Genomic DNA, 25,033 nt, shown 5'->3' on the forward strand with positions numbered 1-25,033 from the left:
TTTAGGAGATCATTATCTCTTTATGCTATCAGGCATGTGATTCTTCAGTTTCTCATTTGTAAGATTAGCATAATGAAGTAGATTACCCCTAAAGTCTATTTGAATGCTAATATCCAATGAATCTATGACCCATGTGTAATTACTTCATGTACTTAAAAAGCAACTGCCTTTCAAGGGAAAACAGGATTGAAACAAAAAAACAACCCACCAATTGGGAAAAAATATTTGCAAGTCATATATCTGACAAACGGTTAATCTCCATAATATATAAAGAACTCACACAACTCAACAACAAAAAATCAAACAACTCGATCAAAAAATGGGCAGGGGACAAGAACAGACATTTCTCCAAAGATGGTCAATAGGCACATGAAAAGATGCTCATCATCACTGATCATCCGGGAAATGCAAATCAAAACTACACTAAGATATCACCTTACACCCATCAGAATGGCAAAAATAACCAAAACAAAAAGTAACACATGTTGGAGAGGTTGTGGAGAAAAAGGAACCATCATACACTGTTGGTGGGAATGCAAACTGGTGCAGCCACTATGGAAAACAGTATGGAGATTTCTCAAAAAATTAAAAATAGAAATATCATACAACCCACACATACCACTACTGGGTATCTATCCAAAGAACTTGAAATCAGCAATTCCAAAAGTCCTATGCACTCCTATCTTCACTGCAGAATTATTTACAATAACCAAGACGTGGAAGCAACCTAAGTGCCCATCAACTGATAACTGGATAAAGAAGATATGGTATGTGTGTGTGTATATATATATATATATATACACACACACACACACATATACATACAATACAATACTACTCAGCCATAAAAAAAGACAAAATCATCCCATTCACAACAACATGGACGGATCTTGAGGGTATTATGTTAAGTGAAATAAGCCAGATAGAGAAAGACAATCTCTGTATGACTCCACTCATATGTGGAAGTTAAACATGCAGACAAAGAGAACAGATTAGTGGTTACCAGGGGAAAGGGGGGGTGGGAAGTGGGCACAAAGGGTGAAGTGGTGCACCTACAACACGACTGACAAACAATAATGTACAACTGAAATTTCACAAGGTTGTAAACTATCATAATCTCAATAAAAAGTTAAAAAAAGTGAGAAGTGAAAAAAGAAAAGCAACTGCCTTTGCTGGCAATTAAAACGTTAACTAAGAGTCTTTTGACATGTCTCTGAAAAGTAAACAAAGTTTACTTAAATGAAATTTGGGTAGAATACAATATTTGGCCTTCCCATATGACTATCACTGAAACTTGTCTTCTATTCACTGAAATTTTATAAAGTAAAAATCTTACATGAAGTTCTTATGCAATTTCAAACACTAATAAATCAAAATTGAAAGTAAGCTTATTAAAAGACAACTACATTACATAACTGTATGTTTTCAGCCCATGTAATGAAATTAAATATATTAAGATAGTGTCTTATGACTAATCACTTGAAAACCACACTAGCTCTAAAAAAGACGTTATCACTATTCAGAGAGTTTTTCTATCATATGTGCCAACCTAAATTATTAAAGTATGAAAGTTAATGTGAAGGAATTAATAAACATTGATACGGTGATGGCTCAGATACATGTGAGTTTAAATATCAAAAATTTAACTAAGTAGTTTCACAGAAGAGTAAATAGAATAATTAACTTCAGTTTTAACTCCAAGAATATTGGCTAATGAGGTGACAATGGGAAAATGGCAGAGTAGACAGCTCAAAACACCCATCTCACCACAGAAAGTAAAAAACAATCAGAAATCATCAGAACCAACTTTATCAGAGGGAGTCTGTAGCCAGTAGACTTGTCTTACAAGAAATGCTAAAGGAAATTCAAGTGAAAGAATTCCAGACAGTACCTCAAAGACTACAAAGAAATGAAGATTTCCAGTAAAAGTAACTACATAGGTAAATACGAAAGTTAGTATTATTGTATTTTTGGATTCTAACTCCACGTTTTATTTCCCACCTGACTTAAAAGACAAATGTGGAAAAATATTTATAAATCTGTTAAGGAGCACACAATGTATAAAGATATAATATATGTTAACAACAACATAAAGGGGAGAGAATGCACCTACATGGTAGCAGCATTTTTGTATGCTATTGAAGCTAAATTGGTATTAATTCAAACTAGACTGTTATAAATTTATGATGTTAATTGTAACGCCTATAGTAAACACTGATTTCTAAAAAATAAACACAAAATGAAAAGAGAAGGCAATCAAAATGGTACACCTAAATAATCAACCATATCTGAAAAAGGCAAGATATGAGGGACAAAAATACTAAGTAATGTAGTGAAAACAAATAGAATACAGGCAGAAATTATTCCTAATTAGAAATAATTGTAAAAGTAAATGAATTAAACACTCCAATCAAAAGGCAAGGATTGGCTGAATGGATTAAAAAAACAAATCAACTATATACTATCTCCAAGAGAGAAAATAAAAAAGGGATGACAGGGAAAGGACAGAAAAGATATTTGGTGATGCAAGTAAGCACCAAAAGAGACCCAGAGTGGCAAAACTAGTAACAGACAAAATAGACTTTAAGGAAAAAGTTGTTACAAGGGACAAAGAAGAATATTACATATTGAGAAAATGGTCAATCCAAAACAACCAGACAGAAAATCAATAAGGAAACAAAGGATTTAAACAACACTATAGGCCAATAATCAGAACACTCCACCCAACAAAAGCAGAAAACATACTCTTCCAAAACACGAATGGAACATTCTCCAGGATAGGCCACAAGTTCAGTCACAACAAGACTTAAAAAACTTAAGAAGACGAAACTCATATTAATTATCTTTTACCACCAAAATCAAATGAAACTAGAAATCAACAGGAAAAGGAAAATTGGAAAATCCAGACATGAGGAAATCACATAACACATTGTTAAACAACCAACAATTCAAAGAAGAAATCAAAAGGGAAATTAGAACATATCTTGAGACAAATAAAAATAAAAACAAAACCACAACATACCAAAACTTAAGAGATGCAGCAAAATCAATACTAAGAAGGAAATTTATAGCTGTAAATGCTAACATTGAAAAAGAACTCAAATCAACCACTCAACTTTGTATCTCAAGGAACCAGAAAGAGAAGAACAAACTACACCCAAAGCTAATGAAAGGAAAAAAACAATAAAGATTAGAGCAGAGATTTAAAAATCGAGAAGAGAAAAACAACAGGAAAAAAATAAATTAAACTGAGTTAGTTTTTTGAAAATATGAACAAAACTAAAAAACCCTCAGACTAGGTAAGAAAAAAAGAAAGAAGATTCAAATAAATAAAATGAGAAACAAAGGAGGGAACATTGCAATTGATGGTACAAAAATAAAAAAGATTACAGGAGAATATTATGAACAATAATATGCAAACAGATTGAACAATCTATAGGAAACAGACAAATTCTTACAAACGTAAAAACTACCAAGACTGAATCCTAAAGAAATAAAAAATATGAACAGACCTATCACTTACTAAGAAGACTGAATCAGTAATCAAAAATCTCCCAAAAAAGAAAAGTCCAGGATAAGATGACTGCATGGGAGAACTCTACCAAATATTTAAAGAAGAATTGATACTAATCCTCCTCAAACTCTTCCAAAATATTGCAGAGGAGGGAATACTTTGAAACTTATCCTATGAGGCCACCATGACCCTGATAACAAAATCAGACAAAGATACTAGAAGAAAAGGAAACTACAGATGAATATCCCTGATGAATACTGATGCAAAAATTCTCAACAAAATACTAGAAAATCTAATTCTAAACAACACATTAAAATGAGTATACAACATGACTAAGTAAGGAATCATTCTTAGCATGCCAGGAAGGTTCAACATATGAAAACCAGTGTAATACACCACATTAATGGAATGAAGGATAAAAACCACATGACCATATAAATTGATACAGAAAAAGCATCTGATAATATTCAGTAATCTTTCAGGATAAAGACATTGAAAAATCTAGGAAAATAGGATAACTACCTCAACATAATAAAGTTCATACATGAAAAGACTACAGCTAACATCATACACAAGAAGGAAAAGACTGAAAGATTTTTTCTAAGATCAGGAACAAAGCAAGGCATCCACTTTCACCATTACTATTCAACATAGTACTGGACACCCTAGTCACAGTAATTAGACAAACATCAAACAAAAAAGAAATAAACGGTATCCAAAATGGACAAGGAAGAAGTAAAATTTGCTCTCCACATGACGTAATTTTAAATGAAGAAAACCCTAAAGATTCTTAAAATAAATTGCTAGAACTAATAAAAGAATTTAGCAATGTTGCAGGATGAAAAATCAACATGAAAAAACAATTGTTTCTATAAATTAAAAGCGAACATTACAAAAAGAATCCCATTTAAATAGTATCAAAAATAATAAAGTAATTAGAAATAAACTTAACCAAGGAGGCAAAAGACTTCTACTCTGAAAACTACAAAATGTTGCAGAAAAAAAAAAGACAGGAATAAATGGAAAGACATCTCGTATTCATGGATTGGAAGACAACATTGTTTAAAAAAATCCATACTATCCATAGCTATCTACAGATTCAATGCAATCCCAATCAAAATCCCGATGGCACTTCTTGCACAAATAGAAAAAACATCCTAAAATTCATATGGAAACCCAAGGGTCCCAGAAAAGCCACAACAATCTTGAAAAAGAAAACGGAAAGTTGGAGGCCTCACACTTCCTGATTTCAAAACATATCACAAAGCAACAGCAATCAAAACAGTATGGGACTGGCATAACAACAGACATATAGATCAACAGAACATAATACAGAGCCAGGAAATATAATCCTGCCCACATGGCAAAATGATCTTCAACACGAGTGCCAAGACCACACAATGAGAGTCTCTTAGACAAATGGTAAGGGTAAATTGGATATTCACACGCAAAAGAATGAAGCTAGACTCTTACCTTACACCATACACAAAATTCAAAGTGGATTAAAGATCTATTTATTTATTTTGAGGAAGATTAGCCCTGTGCTAACTGCTGCCAATCCTCCTCTTTTTGCTGAGGAAGACTGGCCCTGAGCTAACATCCGTGCCCTTCTTCCTCTACTTTATGCAGGACGCCTACCACAGCATGGCTTGCCAAGCTGTGTTGTGTCCACACCCAGGATCCGAACCGGTGAACCCTGGGCCGCTGAAGCAGAACGTGTGCACTTAACTGCTGTGCCACTGGGCCAGCCCCTGGATTAAAGATCTAAACATAAGTAAAAAACTATAAAACTTCAAAAAGAAAACAGGAAAACATCATGACATTGGATTTGGCAATATTTTCTTGAATAACAATATCAAAAGCACAGGCAACAAAAGCAAAAATACACAAATGGGAGTACATCAAATTTTACAACTTCTGCACATCAAAGGAAACAATCAACAGAGCGAAAATGCAACCTATGGAATGGGAGAAAATACTTTCAAACCATACATCTGATAAGGGGTCAATATCTAAAATATATATACACAACTCATACAACTCAGTAGAAAAAAAATCCAATTTAAAAACGGGCAGAGGAACTGAATAGTCATTTCTCCAGAGAAGACATACAAATAACCAACAGGTACATGAAAAGGTACTCAACATCATTAATCATCAGAGAAATGCAAATCAAAACCACAATGAGGTATCACTTCATATCTGTTAGAATGGTTGTCATCAAAAAGACAGGAGATAACAAGTGTTGACGAGGATGTGGAGAAAAGGGAACCCTTGTGTATTGCTGGTGGGAATGTAAATTGGTGCAGCCACTATGGAAAACAAAATGGAGGCTCCTCAAAAAATTAAAAATAGAACTATCACATGATCCAGCAATTCCACTTCTGGGTATTTATCTGAAGGAAATGAAATCACTATCTTGAAGAGACATCTGCACCACCACATCACTGCAGAATTATTTACAACAGCCATGACATATAAACAACCTAAGTGTCCACTGATGAGTGAGTGTATAAAGAAGTTACAGTATGTATATACAACAGAATATTATTCAGCCATAAAAAAGAAGGAAATCCTGCCATTTGCAACAACATGGAACTTGAGGACACTATGCTAAGTGAAATAACACACATAGAGAAAGACAAATGCTATTTGCTATCACATATATGTAGAATCTAAAAAACCCAACTCAAAAACAGAACACATTGATGGTTGTCAGAGGCAGGGGGTGCGAAGTGGGGAAAACGGGTAAAGGTGATCAAAAGGTGCAAACTTCCTGTTATAAGATAAATAACTTCTGGGAATGTCATATATGGCAGGGTGACATAGTTAACAATACTGTATTACATATTTCAAAGTTACTAAGAGCAAATCTCAAAAGATCTCATCATAAGAAAATAAACTGTAACCATGCGAGGTGACAGATGTTAATTAAACTTACTGTGGTAATCATTTCACAATATTTACATATCAAAAATCATTATTGTATACCTTAAACTAACACATTATATGTCAATTATATCTCAATAAAACTTGAAAAATAAAAACAAAAACAAAAGTAGACTCAGGTATATAGCCACGTAAGATCAAGTCAACTAAAAACCAGGCTAAGTTTTGACATGTTTCTGTGTGAGTGTGCATGTGTAGGGTCAGTGGTTTATTTGGGGTGAATCATAATAATCACCAATGTTATGAACTGATAAACTGAGTAGTGGGATAATTTAACTTGAACCATCCTATTTAAATATTATTAATCAAACTAACATTTTTTGTGAGTATAGGTGGGAAGCTTCCTGAATTAGAAATAATGTTAAACAAATGGTAGGCAATTCAAGTATCACTTGTTTGTATTTAAATTGACCTTACTAAAAAATTTTAAGCAGTTTGCACGTGTCATTTAAGTATTTTTCTCCAGTCTTGTTTGCACTGGTAATTTACTCAGCAAAAGTTTTTTTTATCGTACAAAGGTAATCCTCAGTCCTGCTCTCACCTAGATTTGCCATAAATTCCCAGACAGTGAGACATGGATAAATGTGTTTACTGGGGCAAAAACAGACATTTGTAAAATTTTAGTCCTACTTTCACTCTGGGTTGCCTTTCATTCTTTCATTGACTGATGCGAAGTAGCAAATATTAATTAAAAAAAACAAATTAATTAAATGCCTCTGCATGTCATCCAGAGCCAAGGAGTTACCCCAAGAACGTATGGGGCTCTTGTCAGTCTAGCAGTGCAGGAGACAGACAGCACAGCATGGTGACACAGGAGCCCCAGGAACGTGGAACTCTCTACATCAAAGCTTCAGTGGCTTCTCATCTCTCAGGACAAAATCCAAATGCCTTACCATGTCTTTCAATGCCTTGGTTGACCCACCTTCACCCATGTCTCTGGCCTCAGCTCACTGCTTGCTGGGCTCCTGCAGCCACACCAGCTTCTTTCTGTTCCTCAAACCCCCAGACCCATTGCTGCCTCAGGGGCAGTCATCAATTTGTGTTTTTGGACAGAGGCCTTTATGGAGAGATTTAAGTAAGAGAGCCTGGGCCCACACATGTGCTTCAAGCCATTCACTTATCACCCAGCTGTTGTAGTCAGACTGTCTACTAGGATTCAGCATGTGCCAGGCCCTGTGGTCCCTGTCCCCAAGGACTGATTACTCTGCAAAATATAAAAATATAAATAACTAAAGACAAACATAACCTGAAAGTGAAGGAATGGAAAAAGATATTTCATGCAATTGGTAACCGAAGGAGAGCAAGGATGGTTATATTTACATCAGACAAAACAGATTTTAAGTCTAAAACTGTCTCTAGAGACAAAAAATGTCATTATATAATGATAAAAGTGTTAATTCAGCAGGAGGGTATAATAGTATAAATACATACACACCCAACATCAGAGCACCTAAATATACAAAGCAAATATTGACAGACCTAAAGGCAGTATAATAAGGAATAGCACACCAAGACAGAAAATCAATTAAGAAACAGCTGACTCAAACAACACTACAGACCAAATGGACCTAAAAGACATACAGAATTTTCCACACAATGGCAAAAGAATACACATTCTTCTCAAGCTCACACAGAACATTCTCCAGGATAGATTATACGTTAGGTCACAAAACACGTCAACAAATTTAAGAAGCTGGAAATCATTCCAAGTATGTTTTCCAACCACAATGGAACAAAACTAGAAATCATTAATAGCCACAAAACAAGAAAATTTACAAATAGTTGGAAACTAAACAACAAAATCTTGACCAACCATTGTGTCAAATGGAAATCAAAAGGGAATTTAAAAGGTATCTCGAGACAAGCAGAAAAACATAACATACCAAAATTTACGGAATGCAGCAAAAGTAGTAATGACAGGGAAGTTTATAGTGATACATATCTACATTAAAAAAGAAGAAAAATCTCTGCAATAGACTGAATTTTTGCATCCCTCCAAAATTCACACATTAAAACCTAATCCACAATGCAAGGGTATTTGGAGGTGGTGCCTTTGAAAAGTGACCAGGTCGTGAAGGTACAGCCTCATTAATGGAATTAGCGCCTTATGAAAGAGACCCCAGAGAGATGTCTCAGCCATTCCACCATGTAAGGATACGATGAAAAGACAGCCATCTACGAACAAGCAAGTGGGCCCTCACCAGACACTGAATCTCCTGGCGCCTTGATCTTGGACTTCCCAGCTTTCAGAAGTGTGAAAAATAAATTTCTGCTGTTTATAAGCCACCAGTGTATGGTATTTTATTAGAGCAGTCTGAACTAAGATAATCTCAAATAAAAAACCAAATTTTTCACCTCAAGGAAGATAAAGAAGAACAAAGAAACCCAAAGATAGTGGAAAGAAGGAAATAATAAAGAGTAGAGCAGAAATAAATCAAACAGAAAATTAAAAAACAATACAAAAAATCAATGAACCAGGAGTTGATTTTTTAAACAAATAAACAAAATTGACAAGGTTTTTACAAGACTGAGAAAAAAAGCAAGATCCAAATAAATAAAATGAGAAATGAAAGAACAGACAATATAACAGACGCCTCAGAAATATAAAGGATCATAAGGGACTACAGTGAACTATACGCCAAGAATCTAGATAACCTAGGAAGAATGGATAAATTCCTAGAAACATACAAAACACCAAAGCTGAGTCAAAAAGAAACAGAAAGACTGAACAGACCAGTGACAAATAAGGAGATTGAATCAGTAGTCAAAGACCTCTCGACAAAGAAAAGCCCAGGACCTGATGGCTACAAGGGTAAATTCTACCAAACATTCAAAGAATTCATATCAATAATTAAACTCTCCCAAAAATTAGATGCAGGAACACTTCCAAACCATTTTATGAGGACAGCATCACCCTGATACCAAAACCAGACAAAGACACTACAAGAAAAGTACAGGCCAATACTCCTGAAGAACATAGATGCAAAAATGCTCAATAAAATCCTAGGAAACCAAATTCAACAGCACATTAAAGGATCATACACCATAACCAAGTGGGATTTATCCCTGGGATACAAGGATGGTTCAGCATACGCATTTCAACCAATGTGATACATCACAATAACAAAATGAAAAAAACATGATCATCTCAGTAGATGCTGAAAAAGTACTTAACAAAGTTCAACACATATTCACAGTTAAAACTTATCAGCAAAATAAGTATAGAAGAAATTTATCTCAACAAAATAAAGGTCATATATGAAAAGCTCACAGCTAACATCATACTCAATGGGAAAAACTGTAAGTGCCCCTTTAGGATCTGATACAAGAGAATAATGCCCACTCTGGCCACCTCTTCTCAACATAGTACTGAAAGTTCTAGCCAGAGCTATTAGACAAGAAAAAGAAGTAATATTAGTCATCCAAGCCAGAAAAGAAGAAATAAAATTATCTCTGCAGATGACATGATCACATATGTAGAAAACCCTAAAGATTCAACAAAAAGACTGTTAGAACTAATAAACAAATTCAGTAAAGTCGCAAGACACAAAATCAATACACAAAAATCAGTTGTGTTTCTATACACAAACAATGAACTATCTGAATAGGAAATTAAGAAAACAATCTCGAGGCTGGCCCCATGGCCAAGTGGTTGGGTTCACACACTCTGCTTCAGCAGCCCAGGGTTTCACCGATGCACATCCTGGTTGCAGACCTAGCACTGTTCATCAAGCCATGCTGAGGTGGCATCCCACATAGCAAAACTAGAAGGACCTGCAACTAGAATAAACAACTATGTACTGAGGGGGGGGCTTTGGAGAGAAGAACAAGAAGAAAAAAAGATTGGGAACAGATGGTAGCTCAGGTGCCAAAAAAAAAAAAAGAAATTGGAACCTTCGGACATTGCTGGTAAAAACACAAAATGGTTCAGCTGCTGTGGAAAATAGTTTTGCAGTTCCTCAAAAAGTTAAACACAAAATTACCACGTGACCACTTAATTCCATTCCTAGGTATATAATCAAAAGAACTGAAAAGAGGAGCACCTACATATATAGAACAAATACTAACAGAATTGAAAACAGAAATAGCAATACTGACAGAGAATCAATAAGGAATCAGCAGTTTTGAACAACACTATAGACCAAATGGACCTAATGGACATATACAGAATATTCCATCCAACAGCATTCTTCTCAAGTGCACACAGAACATTTTCTAGGATAGTTCATATGTTAGACCACAAAACTATTCTTCGTAAATTTAAGAAGATTGAAATCATACCAAGTATCTTTTCTAACCACAATGGTATGAAACTAAAAATCAATAACAGACGGAAAGCAGGAAAATTTCCAAATACATGGAAAGAAAACAAGACATTCCTGAACAACCAATGGATCAAAAAAAATCAAAAGGGAAATTAAAACATCTCTTGAGACAAACAAAACTGGAAACACACATACTAAAACTTATGGGCTGCAGCAAAAGTAGTTCTAAGAGTGACGTTTATAGCAATACATGCATACATCGAGAAAAAAGAAAGATCTGAAATAAACTTTACACCTCAGGGAACTAAAAACAAACTAAGCCCAAAGTTAGCAGAAGGAAGGAAATAATACAGATTAGAGCAGAAATAAATGAAACAGAGAACAGGAAGACAATAGAAAAGATTAACAAAACTAAGAGTTGGTTCTCTGAAAAGATAAAGAAAATTGACAAACTTTTAGCTAGACTAACCAAGAAAAAGAGATAGGACTCAAATAAATAAAATCAGAAATGAAAGAGGAGACATTACAACTGATACCACAGAAGTATGAGGCATCAAAAGAGATACTACGAACAACTATACAGTAACAAATTGTGGACAACCTAGAGTAAATGGATAAATTCCTAGAAACATACAACCTACTAAGACTGATCAGGAACAGAAAATACAACATGATGACTATAGTTAACAATACTGTATTGTCTATTTGAAAGTTGCTAATAGTGTAGATCTTAAAAGTTCTCATCACAAGAAAAAAAACTAACTGTGAAGTGATGGATGTTAACTAAACTTATTGTGGTAATCATCTCACAATATATACATATATCAAATAATTATGTTGTACACCTTAAACCTAAACAATGTTATATGTCAAGAATATCTCAATAAAACTGGGGAAAAAAAGCGAAAAAAAAATTGAAAACAGGTACTCAAACAAGTACATGTACATGCTTATTTATAACAGCACTATTAATAATAGCCAATAGGTAGAAATAGCCCAAATGTCCTCAACCGATGAATGGATTAAAAACATGCAGTATACAAATACACACACAAAGAAATATTATCCAGCCATAAAACGGGATGAAGTATTGATACATGCTACAATGTGGATGAACCTCTGAAAGATTATGCTAAGTGAAAGAAGCCAGACACAAAAGGTCACATATTGTATGATCCCATTCATATGAAGTATCTAGAACAGATAAATCCATAGACATAGGATGCAGACTGATGGTTGCTGGGATGCTGGTGGGAGGGAGGAATGAGAAAGAGGTTTTAATGGGTAAGGGCTTTTACTTTGGAGTGATGGAAATAAATGCTTTGGAATTAGACAGAGGTGGTAGTTGCACTACACTCTGAATATACTACATGTCACTGAATCGTTCACTTAAAAATGGTTAATTTTATATTATGTAAATGTCAACTAGTATTTTGCAAAAAGTAATCTATGACGGAATTATATCAAGGGTATTTAATCAGAAGTAACAAATGAAGAGTTAGACACATTTCTGAAGATAAAGCGTTTATCAAATAAAATAATAATCACAATTTTTTTCCAAGAAGACTATTTTAAAAGGCAATGCTCTCATCGCCCTTTAGATTAAATGGTCTCACAGGTCTTATGTGAAATTGGTTGTTAACATTTCTAATGGAAAGCTTATTAAATTGTGTTAGGCCAGTTTTATCTGTGGATATTCACAGTCCCCAGAATGTAAGAACTGATCATGTTTTAAAACTGTATAGTCTTGTAGCATCCAGATCTTGGTTTCTAAATACTGTTTTCCAATAAAAGGTACAAGGTTCCTTGTAGAAAGGGCTGATTTCAGGGCCAGGGCAGAGAAAAATCTAAGATGAACCTGGAACATTGTGGGGTGCCAGAAAGTAAGGAAGTGCTTGAAAAAGGATGGGGCCATGTCCAAAGGACAGCGGAGCCAATCTAAAGGAGCTTCCAATGGCCCAGAGCTAGGACAACTAGAGCAACAACAAAAAAAATGAGAGTATTGGATTATAACTCATAGAATATAGTTTATTAAAATCTATGAGTTCATCCTGATATAAATAAGTAAACAATTAAATGAGGGAAAGGGGACAGCTCTTCCTTACAGAAGAATTCCAATTAATAAACGTAGAAGGAATGAGGAAAACAGAAAAACATAATTAGGCAAACACCAAAGTAATAATTATTGTAGACAAGATCCACTGATCCATGCTAATATTAGCTGGTGAAAGTTCAGGGAGAAACATGGTATTTGCCTACTCTCAAAGAATCTTCCTCAAGGTGTTTTTTAATTACAAAGGAGAAAATAGTACTTTTCATTGGAGAAACCCGATAGACACCACCTTAACCAAGCAATGGAGGTTAACATCACCAGTAACAAGACATATCAACACCATGTACCCCCGGATATGATACACTGAGAAGGACACAACATAATGCCTTACTGCTTAAGACACTATAATATGGGTTCTACCCCCAAATCACCACTGAAACTGTTTTTATCAGGAATACTAATTGAGCTATTAATTGCTAAATAATATTTTGCATATTCATCTTACGTACCCTCTCCATTGCATAAAACTATTGACCATTCCTTCCTTTCTGAAACTCTTTCCTCCCTTGGCTTATAGAATACCAATCTACCTCCATTCCTTTAACCTCCCTGGCCACTGTGTACTCTCCTTCTTGGATTACTCTTCCATTTAAATATTGGAGATCGCAGGAGTCTCTTCCTTAGCCCTCTATTTTTTTCTCATTCTATATAGTCTCTAGAAGTTATCCAAGGCGACTATAAAGAAAAAATTACCTCCAGGAAGATTCTTAAACTACCTCAAACCCAGATCTCTTTCTTGAGTGAGTACCTACATATATACAACTTTTTGTTAGACATTTTCATCATGATATCTCACAGCTAGCTTAAACTCCATATTTCCCAAGCTGAACTCACCATTTTCTCCATCTTCTCCAACCCCTCAAATTGGCTCCTCCCCATCTTAGTTAATAGCATCACTAACCACCCAGCTGCTTAAGCCAGACACCTGTGAATTATTCTCTACTCTTTATTTCTTCTTTACCCTCTGTATCAAACCACTCACTAACTCCTGTCAACTTTACCTCCTAAATATCTCTGTCACAGCCTTATTTGAGGTCATCAACCCTTCCTTCCAATATTACCATTAAATTCTCTAATATTCCATCCAAACCAAAAGTCTCTCAACCTCCAATCCCGTCCACTTCCAATCCAGCCTCCAAACTATAGCTTTTCCAAAGAAGACATGTTATTTAATATCTTTTGCCCTAAAATACCCTTTCCTCATTCATCCACCAGGCCAACATCTACCTACAAGTCCTTCAATACTCATCTATAAATCCTTTGTTTGGAAAGTCTTCCCTGACCTCTCTAGACTGAGGGTGGTTCTCCACCTCTGGGCTCCCATAAAATCCTGCATATATCTCTATGAAAGCATGTACCACACCTTATTTGAATAGTTGGTTACCTGTGTTCTCCTATAAATCGTGAATTCCCGGAGGGAAAAGGCTATTCCTTGTTCATGGTTGTAGCCCCAGTGTCTAGTACCATGTCTGCCAAACAGGTACACAATAAATGTTTGTTAAAAGACTGGCTGAAGATGGTGGTGGCAAGTTCTTTTTGTAAATGTAGAGCTGTGTTCGGAGGTGGTAAACTCTAGAAACATGAGTATAGTATGATTTTGCTACTTTTGTACATATGACGATATTCTAAACTAATAGTATATAATAATTCATTTAAAAGATAGTTTTACAATAGGTTTATTTAAATGTATTTACTCTGGATATTCATCAAAGCAATAGATTATAGCTGCACAAAGGGTCCTAAATAAGAAATAATATTCATCAGTTTGAGTTGTGAAAAGTAGAGCTAGCATGCTGAAGGGGAAAGAGATGAGTGAAAAGACCTGGGTTGTAGTGTCAGTTCTGTACAACGTAACTGGACTGCTTGAGAAGCATTCAAAACAGAAACAACGATGGTAGCCTAACCACAAGAGCTATATAACAGTCCCCACAAAATCCATTACCAAAGATGGTCTTTTATTATAGAGCCATAAGCCAAAATTGCAATGGCAAAGTTTAAAGCACCTTACCATTCACAAACTACTTTCACAAAAATCATTTCACTTGATCCTCCCCAGAACTGTGGGAGAAAGGTCTTGTTAAAATGCCCATTTTACAGAGTAAAAACACTGAGATGAGATAAAGTAGATAAGACAAAGTAATACTCTCCTGCTTCAAAACCTTTCATAACCTTTCAAAGTCTTTTCATGATACAAGAATGCTTGGTGATAAATCCTGACAACTCTTCATCATGACAGGTAGTGTAGGCCCTTATCAATTCTACATTACTTCAATATCCTCCTAACTGATATCTCTATCTCCAATCCCGGCCTATCTCCAATCTACCCTTTAAACTGTAGCCAGAATCATACTCCTAAAATAAATTTGATAGTATTATCTCCTACTTAAAACTAGATTCTAGACCAGCCATGTCCAGTAGAACTTTCTGTGATGATGAAAATGTTCTATATCTGTAAGGTCAAACACAACAGCCACTTGGCTACACGTGGCTATTGAGTACTTGGAACATGTCTAGTGTGACTAAGCTACTAAGTTCTTAATTTCAGTTAATTTTACTTAATTTTAATTGAAGTTTAAAAAAACCACATGTGACTAATGTCTACGGTATCGGACATTGTAGCTCTAAGCAACAGGGACCCTTTATTTGTCTCTGATTCTCGTGAAAACCAATGAATAAATAAATAGGAACAGGAAAAGTGAAATGTTAAAGCATTTTGTAAACTATAAACACTATAAAATTATTTTAAGTATAGATTATACCCAAGTATTTATAGTTGCCTTTTTCTTTCTTTCTTCTATTCTTTTTTGCTTTTCTTTATTTTCTAATCTCTCAGTAGTTGGTATGTACTGTTTTGGTAATTTTTTTTTAAATATAGGAACTTGATTTTGAAGAAAGAAACACGAGAATAGCTCTTTATTAGGTAGCATCAAATATGTAGAACACCTATGTTACACAGAAATTGAAAAAACCACTGAAATGAAGAGGAAATACTGGGACTCAATCTTCAAAGAATCCCCCAATTCTCTTGTAAAGTGATAATCAAAAATTGGCTAATTCTAAAAGCTGAAGATTACTTCCTGGAAAGCTTGTTAAACATGTTAAAGATCTTTTTACATTACACAAAATAATCATTAAGTCATATACAAGTATGTCAAAATGCATTAATTGTAGACAAAACAAACTAGAGTTCAATACATGAACACATTCATGCAACCTATTCAAAAAGGTCAGATCACCAATTGAAAAGCTTAAATATGACTGTTCTCATTATAAAAACAATTATATCAAACAATGCCAAAGTATCTATAATAACAAGTGAAAGTTCCTTTTTACTGTCCTCTAGCCTCCCAACCCACCCCCTCTCGAGAGATATGTTTGGAGTATATTCCCTCAGTTTTCTATGTATTTGCATACACACACACACACACACACACACACACACACACACACAGAGTTATGGACTAAACTGTGTCTCCCTCAAATTCATGTTGAAGTCCTAACGCCCAGTACCTCAAATGCGTCTGTATGTGGAGATAGGGCCCTTAAAGAGGTAATCAAGGTTAAATGAGGTCATTAGGATGGGCTCTAACCTAATATGACTGGTGTACATACAAGAAGAGATTAGGACACTGACATGCACAGAGAATGACCTTGTGAGGACAGAGGAAAAACGAGCCATCTGCAAGCCAAGGAGGGATGTCTCAGAAGAAATCAACCCTGCTGACACCTTAATCTCAGACTTCTAGCTTCCAGAACTGTGAGAAAATAAATTTCTTTTTAAGCTACCGAGTCTGTGGTACTTTGTTATGGCAGCCCTAGCAAACTAATACATACACACACACGTACACACACACACACACACACACATGTTAAGGCACCATAATTAAGAGTAGTTGAAGAAAGAGTTCATACCTGGCCAAATATTCATGCACTTAAAAATACAAATATATTACAAGTCATAATACAAATTACTTGAGATCAATGAAAATAATTAAATAAGTAAATCAAAATAGAAGCCTCAACTTCTCTTTTCCAGTTTGCTTTGAAAAGCATGATAAGTAAATAGTTTAAAAGCCTACTTTCCTAAAACATCAGTTTCTGAGAAACTACACTCTTAGGATACAGTTTCTCCACTCTAATGTCCCCTTCCCCTCTGGATGCAGTAAAGAAAACTTAACTGGAGAACTAACGAACAAAGCCAAAATACAGCCTGCAGTTAAAATTTCTACAAAGAGTACAATTTTATACATCTTAGTCCTCAAAGAATTACATCTTGTAAGTCATTTTTTTCTTAGCAAAAGATACTAATAAAATAACTTGAAAATTTTAGGATTAAAAAGCATGTGTACTTTAGTTATGGAACTAAAAACTGACATTCAGTGATGCTACCTGACCACAGTACCACCTAATGACAGAAATGCAATGAACAAACTTAAGAGGTTATCCGCAAGCTAAATAACTCCACAATTAGATTATGATTTTGCTGAAATACACATTTTATGAAGAAAATGAACCTTTGATTCCAAATGTACAGCACCAAAGCAAATAGTATTTATTCTTATGTTGGACTTTGTTTTGATTTGGTTATAGGGCTTAATCATCCATTTCACAAATATTTTCTAAGTGCTTACTACATGTAAGATACCATGCCTGGCTCTGTGGAAGATAAAAAAGACGATTGGAATGTATCTGCCTTTTAGGTGAATAAAATCTTATCTCCTCTACAAGACACACATGGTAACTACTTGTAGAAAAACGTGTTACAGGAGTTCAGAGGAGAAAGAATTCAGTGTCTTATAAGTTTATAAGAAATGGTTCTATGGAATAAGCTGGACCTTGAGCTAATATTTGAAAAACAGGGAGGAGTCAAAGAGAGGGCATTTCAGACAGAGGGTATGGCATAAATGAAGGAACAAAAACAAAACAGCACAAGGTCCAAGGAGCAGCAATCCAGGTGGTTTGAGGGGGAGAGTATTTACAGAGAAATAGTTAACAATATGGCTAGCAAGCAGGTTAGGTGGAAATCCTTTAGGGCCAAGATATTGAGACGACTGAAGTCCACAAGCAGGGAAGTGACACTTATCAGAGTTGTGCTTTAGGAAGAATAATCTGGATGTATTGTGTGGGATGAATTGGAAGGGTAAATGCCTGGAGGCAGTGAGAAATGTCAACAAATATTTATTGTGTGCTTAGTGTCTACCAGAGTCTTATTTACCCTCACATACATACCTGATACACAAAAGGCAATAAATGAATGAATAGCCTTAAAAACTGTCATTTATCTATACTAGGACTTAGTTTCCTCATCTGCAAAATAAGAAAGGCTGGATATGATTTTCTTAAAATCAGCACTGTTCAGTACAACTCTCTGCAGTGATGGAAATGTTCCATATCTGCATGGTTTTTCAGCCCTTGAAATGCAGCTAATTCAAATGAGGAATTAAATTTTTTATTTAAATTTTAATTTTATTAGCCACATGAAGCTAGTGACTACCAGATCACACAGCATAGATCTAGGGCATAATCCTGTGTGAAAAACACATTTTATAATGCATCCCAGTAATGCCATACATGTGGGAGTGTGTACATATATGTGTGTGGCTGTGTGTGTGTGTGTGTGTATATAAAAAAACAAAAGTACATAAAATAATACCTCCCTTAATATGTATAAAGCACTGATGTTTTCTTTCGTATTCTACTGAATTTCATCTAAAAAAAGCACTGATCCAATCCACTAATATGATTTCATATGACTGCACTAAGGTTCCTTTCAGCTCTAAAATATTATGCTATATACTAATGATTGCCCTAAAAGTATGCATTCAACACTTATTTTGTGATCTTAATCACAAGTCACTAATTTGAAGGTGTCTCAGATTATATCAGGTTCTACTTTAAAAGCCTTATAATCATTCTTTCCTCTCCCTGTTAAATCCACATTTTTTTGTTTGTTTGTTTGTTTAAAGATTTTATTTTTTCCTTTTTCTCCCCAAAGCCCCCCGATACATAGTTGTATATTCTTCGTTGTGGGTCCTTCTAGTTGTGGCATGTGGGACGCTGCCTCAGCATGGTTTGATGAGCAGTGCCATGTCCACGCCCAGGATTCGAACCAACGAAACACTGGGCCGCCTGCAGCAGAGCGCGTGAACTTAACTACTCGACCACGGGGCCAGCCCCTAAATCCACATTTTTAAAAAAGATGGCAAGAGTTCTACTTTGAAGAAGTAGAAAACAAAGGTAACATCTTTCCCTTGTTTTTCAGACTTCAGAAATGGTAACCAAAGGAAATGGGAGGATGCAGAGAAGAGAGTGGAGGAAGGAAGGAAGTTGTGGGGATGAGGTTCGTGAAAAGAGAGAAAGCTAATTTTTTATTGTCACCACCTCCTCCGAAAGTCCTAATAACTTCTCCTACCACCTCATTCTCCCAGCTTGATAAAGTCCTAAAAATTTATCTTAACTTCATCTGGCTTATTACAGGACCACAGAACAAGGATAGTTCCCAAGAGATCACGTTACAAATGTCGACTACGAAGTGCTTTAAAAACCTTAATAAAATGACCTGGATTTACTTCTCTAGCCTCATCTGCCACTTCCTACCTTGAACTCCTTGCTAGTCTAAACTATATGCAGTTCTACAAAAGGTCCATGCTCTCTCTTACCTGTGGGCCTTTGCACATGCTAGTCATTCTTTAACTAGCTAATTTCTAATTTTTCAGGCCTTGGCTTAGATATCAGTTACTCAAGGAAACTTCCCCACCTCAAGATTAGACTTGATGCCCCTCATGTGTACTCTTCCAGTACTTTATACCTTCCCCATCATTGCACTACTGTATTATAACTGCCTGTTTAGTTATCTATTTCCCCTACTAGATTTTAAACTCTTTAAGGACAGGGCCTATATTTTGTTCTGTTCACTGCTGTAAAGGTGTTCAATAATTACTGAAGGAACAAATGGATATAATTCTTCCTGCATCCCACATTTCTAGTGTCATTTCCTAGTCTCCCTTCTTGGAATGTTCTCTCTAGTTCTATCACCAGCACAAGATCCTCTCTATAATCTGGTCCTTAATTATCACCATTTCTTTCGGATGCCTACAGCCCTTACTGTTCATCTAATATTTAACCTACTACCTTGCTTTTTAGTTACTCTTGTAATGCACAGTTCCAATCTCCTTAACTAAATTGACTGATCTTGAAGGCATTACTGTATATTTCTCTTGGTAACCTATTATCCAGCATAGTGCTATGTACCTACTACACATTAAATATCTGTTGACAAAGAATCAAAATTTAAGAGGTTGTTTCTCATACAAAGCTGACAATACTTTAGTGAGTGATGAACAAGTGGTGGCAATTAAACTTTTTCTCACTATATAGGAAATAAAAAGATATACTGAAGTACAGCAAGCATCAATAATTTTAAAAAAACTGTTCCTGAGAGAGAGGTAATAATGGATGCAAATATTAAGGAGCACTATAACCATAGTTACATTCATTAGTTAAAGATAAGTAGCCTTATGGCGTCCAAAGTGACCTGTGTACACAGAAGAACACTATATTCAGATCAAAGGACAAACGTGTTTACATATGAATTTAGGGCGGTCTATGTTTTGGAGAGAAAGATAATTATGGTTCTGGCCTATCAAGGAGCACTGTCTGTCAGCAAGGGAGTTAACTGGTGCCAACTCAATTTGCCACTTGTTTATAGGTAGCTTGCTGTCATCTTACAGTGCCTAACAAATTGCTACTTCCGACTGAGTAAAATCTGAACCACAGGCAAACTGGTCCCAAATTCCATTACTAACTTTGGAAAGTAGCCCAGTTTTCCTTGCATTTAGAAAAGTAAGCAGTTTGGGAATGGTGTCTACCTCATCTCCTAAACTCAGGAAAAAACTGTAAATCCTGCGAGTCACCAGCGCTCCAGGTGCACTCTGCCCGGAACCTCCCGTCCTGTTTCCATTTACTGTACCCCAAAGGTTTTTTTCACCCCGTCCTCAAATTACTAACCCTAACCTCCTTCACTTACTGTTGCTCCGAGTTAGCCCTGACAGCCTTTCTTCTTGGCGCCGTCTCTGACCCGAGGACAACCTTTTCCCTATAGGTCCACTCGTCCTTCACCCTACTACTCTTCCATGCGAACGGCATCTCACCTGGGAGGTTCGAGCGGTTCCCGAGGCGCCGAGCTGACGAGACCTCCATTGTGGACCTGGGCCGCGGACAGTGACTAGAGGCCGAATCAGAATCGCGGCGCGCCGGCGCTTTTCGAAAGCAGCCGCCGCGGCGACCCACCGCCAAGAATGTATCGCGAGCAGCGCCATCTTGAGCGAGGAAAGAGGAACCGAGAGCAGAGGATTGTGGGACGCTGGCGGACCTTAATCCTCTCTCCCCTCCCCCTCGTTTTCCCAGGGCCCCGGACCGGAAATAGCTTGTCTCTAAAGAGTCAGATGCTTTGGCGCGACCACTTTTCTTCTTTGTGGGCCGGCGTTTGCGTGTTTTTCTTTTTACACAACCGGGAATATCGGAGTAACATTGTCTTTCTCTGTTTCCCTAGATTTGCCAGGTAATATATGGGATGGTCAGTTAAATTTGAATTTCAGATAAACAAGGAATCATTTTTTAGTATAGGTATTTCCTAAATATTGCATTTGCTAAATCTGGCAACCTTGTTTGGTCCGACATCCCACTATTCTCTTACCACCTCGAACTCAGTACCACGCTCCACTCTCTCCGTTTTCCCTCTGCGTATTCTTATCTTCACTCCCCTGTGCACCAGCGCTTAGGGTAGATTAAGCTACAGATATTAATTTCCCTGGGGACGAGGTTTCATCCGTGAGATTCACTGCCTGTTCCTCTTGTAAGCGCTTTTACTTGGCTGCTAGTTTTCTTTCGCGCAAACCTTAGGGCAGTTTCTCTGGTCTGTTGCTCTTGGAACAGTTTTACACGCACACATCTTTACTAATTTGCTTCTCTTTACAGCTCTTCCCTTTGGTTTCTGCGAAGTCCCTAATTATTACAAAACAGCTAGATTGGCTGAGGGATGGTACAGTGAAAATGTATGTAGAGAAGTCCGTGTTTAAAGACAAGTTTGTATTCTTTTGTCACCTCCTGTAACCCAGGCCCTCCAGGGCCCGTTCAACTAACCCCATCTCTTATCAACAGAGTGATTAAGAATTATCTTTCAGAAAATCTGCAAAGTCGTATAGCCACAGCACGCGCAAAAGAAGAAATCTTGAACTGAAGTGATCGGGGAACCAAGGATCCTCCTTCCCGCGGACCAGGACAGGCCAGAACTTGAAAGTAAGACTGTTAGAAGCGAGGGGGTCCCTCATTCAGGAAGATCTGGTGTTAAAATTCCTTCCCCACCTCATCAAAAATGTTGAGAACCCTGTCATAAATGTTTAAAACCTTATCATAAAAGTTCGAAGCCCAACAATCAAAACCTGTCCCACCAGCATTTCTGTGTGCCAGCCTGTTCTCCCTAACCTCTTAAATTGCACCCCAAATCCTGAATCGGGGAGATGGATTTGGGGGCACACACCCCTGTTCTCCCTGCAGATCAGTCTCACAGACTAAAGCTCATCTCGTTTCCCAAAGGCTAATGCCGTCATTAATTGGCTATTCATGTGCATTGGGCAAGAGAGCCCCAATTTTGTGCAATAACACTATCATCAAACAAAATTATGTTGAAATACGTTTACAGTTACCTGAGAGATTGCATTTCCAAGTATAAATGTTGCCTGAAACCCTGGAGACGGCAATGCAGTTACAATTTTATATTTATTGCTGCGTTCTCAAACCTTTCACACAAAACAGACAGGTGATTATGAACTCCTTATGTAGAGGCACTGCAGACTAATGATGAGTCTGATGTAGACAAAGAATATGCATGGCCCATGCAGTTAGCTTTACTTTGTTTTGGTATTCATATTACACTCCAGGTTTCCAAGGAAGAGGATGCTTGAGCTGAGTTATTTAAAGAAGAATAAAGTTTCCAATTGAAGAGGTTGAAGAAAATTCCATGTAAAGGAAATAGAATGTTTAAAAGCAGGAAGACATAAGAAAATATTTCCAGGCTCAGGAGTCTGGGGAGTGTGTGGCAGAGTAATAGGAGATGAGCCTGGGTGAGCAGGGGCCTGATGGTGAAGGGCCTTGTATTTCATTCTAAGAAGCTAATGCTTGATCATGTAGCCAGTGAAGGGTTTTGATCAGGAGAGTAGCATGATTAGATTTGTATGTCCATTAAACCACTCTGGCTTAAGTGGGAAGGTTGGACTGGAAGGAGTTCAAATTGGAGTCATGAAGTTAATGTAATAGTTCAGTCATAAAATAAAGACCTGAACCTAGCAGTATCAGTGGCAATAAATCAATTACAGAGATGTTATGGAGAAAGAATTGACAGGACTTAGTGACTAATTGGATGTTTTTGCCTTATTGTCTTGTTGACAGATCAGTAATGGCCTCTTTTATTAATGCCTATATCATCAGCAGTAAATATTTATTCAGCATCTATTCTGTGTTAGAGAGCAACATTCTACACTAAAGAAACCCTACACTCCACCCATGATTTCTATCAGTATAGTGCCACTGAATCTTTCTATCCAGGTAAGGCATTGTCCAGTAATGCTCTAATTTTTTAAAAATGTAGGAACCTATGCAATATATATTTAGTGAGAGATTGTCAGATATAATGTGACAAAATAAAATCTTAAATTTTTATACTTTCAGAAACATACATATTATTATCTTACTGGATTTTAATAACAGATTTGGGAGGTACTCCTCCTTCCTAGTAGATAAAGAAGACAAGGGCCACGTGGGGATAGAGTCAGAACTAGAATCATGGTATTCTGGCACCAGTCCAGTGTTCTTTACACTAAAGATGTTGCCTGCACTCAAACACAAGGTTTAATTGAAACTCTCTAGAGGCCATATAGAATCATAAGATTTTAAATTAGGCAAGACCTCAGAATTCTAAAACTCCTGACCGTACAAATGATTTCTCAGGATTTTTGAGAAATTTCGTTAGAGAATCACCTACAGGCATTATTGGCATGGAACAACAGTTGTGAGGTCTTTAAATGGAGTCAGCATATTTTTACTAAAGTAGTGCTCATTGTAAGCCAACTCCTCTGATTGAGAAATGTGAATAACATTGGAATACCAAGTAGTTACTCTACGAGAAGCTAAAGTGGGTCAAACATGAGCCAAATAAGCCAAAGAAAATTTCCAGTGCACCCAGAAATAGAACATGAAGCATAGTGAGAGTTGTGCACTGCTAGAGAACTGCAACAACAGACAGGCCGACTTGGCCTGCAGCAACTTGACATATAAGTGTCTGAAATAAGTTAAAGAGACAGAGGATTGCACAGTAAAAGCTACTATAAATAGCTGTTGCAGACACAAATCACATGACAGCACTTTATGCAATATTTATATGTGTATAGTATTTTGCAGTTTAAAAAAATGCGTTTCTCATACCTTATCTTATTTAATCCTCACATCAACCCTGGAGAATAGGTATTATTTATTAATATTCCCATATTTATGAAGAAACAGGCTGAGACAAGTTGTGACGACAGATATCACAGAGCTTGTGGGATGAAGACCAACCCTCGGTGCTCTTTTCACATAATTATACATAAATACATAAACACAGTGTTCTTTTCACATAATTGTACCTGAAATGTGGAAGAAACACTTGAGTACTTCAAGAGGGCCACAGTGGTCTTTTCTGTTTCTAGAAAATGCCAGAACTTATTCTCAGCTTAATGCCTTTGCACTTGCTTTCCCCTCTACCTGGAACATCCTTCCTTCCTGGAGACTTTTTAACGACTCAGATATCACCTGCTTAGAGAAGCTTTTCAAGAGCATCTTACCTAAAGAAGCCATCCTCTGTCCCTGCTACTCTCTATCACATTGTCTTGTTGGATTTCCCTTAAAACCTTGCTACTCAAAGTATGGTCCATGGACCACCAGCATTGGCATCACCTGGGAGCTAATAAGAAATGCGGAATCTAAGGCCCCACTCAGGACCTATTGATTCAGAATTTGCATTTTAATAAGAATTCCCAAGGTTATTCATATGCACATTCAAATTTGAGAAACACTTTTAGAGCACCTATCACTTTCTGAAAGTAGCTTTATTTTTTGTGCATTTTTAACATTAGGAAGTAGTTCATCATAACTGAAAGT

At 36.5% G+C, this 25,033-nt stretch overlaps 2 protein-coding genes across 2 annotated transcripts in view; one reads left to right on the forward strand and one right to left on the reverse strand.

Moving 5' to 3' along the window:
* ABCB7 (ATP binding cassette subfamily B member 7) overlaps window positions 1-21,193 on the reverse strand; it is a 113,596-nt gene extending 92,403 nt beyond the window's left edge. The window contains exon 1 of the mRNA XM_005614282.4: window positions 20,992-21,193. Within this exon, the coding sequence (XP_005614339.3) occupies window positions 20,992-21,159 (168 nt within the window). The 5' untranslated portion in view covers window positions 21,160-21,193. The remainder of the gene's footprint in view (window positions 1-20,991) is intronic.
* Window positions 21,194-21,237: 44 nt separating this feature from the next.
* Window positions 21,238-25,033, forward strand: part of UPRT (uracil phosphoribosyltransferase homolog) — a 121,190-nt gene continuing 117,394 nt past the window's right edge. Inside the window, exons 1-2 of the mRNA XM_070257510.1 lie at window positions 21,238-21,401; window positions 22,024-22,138. The gene's annotated coding sequence lies outside the window, so the exon portion shown is untranslated. The remainder of the gene's footprint in view (window positions 21,402-22,023; window positions 22,139-25,033) is intronic.

This window comes from Equus caballus, chromosome X (assembly GCF_041296265.1).
Source record: "Equus caballus isolate H_3958 breed thoroughbred chromosome X, TB-T2T, whole genome shotgun sequence".
Taxonomy (NCBI): domain Eukaryota; kingdom Metazoa; phylum Chordata; class Mammalia; order Perissodactyla; family Equidae; genus Equus; species Equus caballus.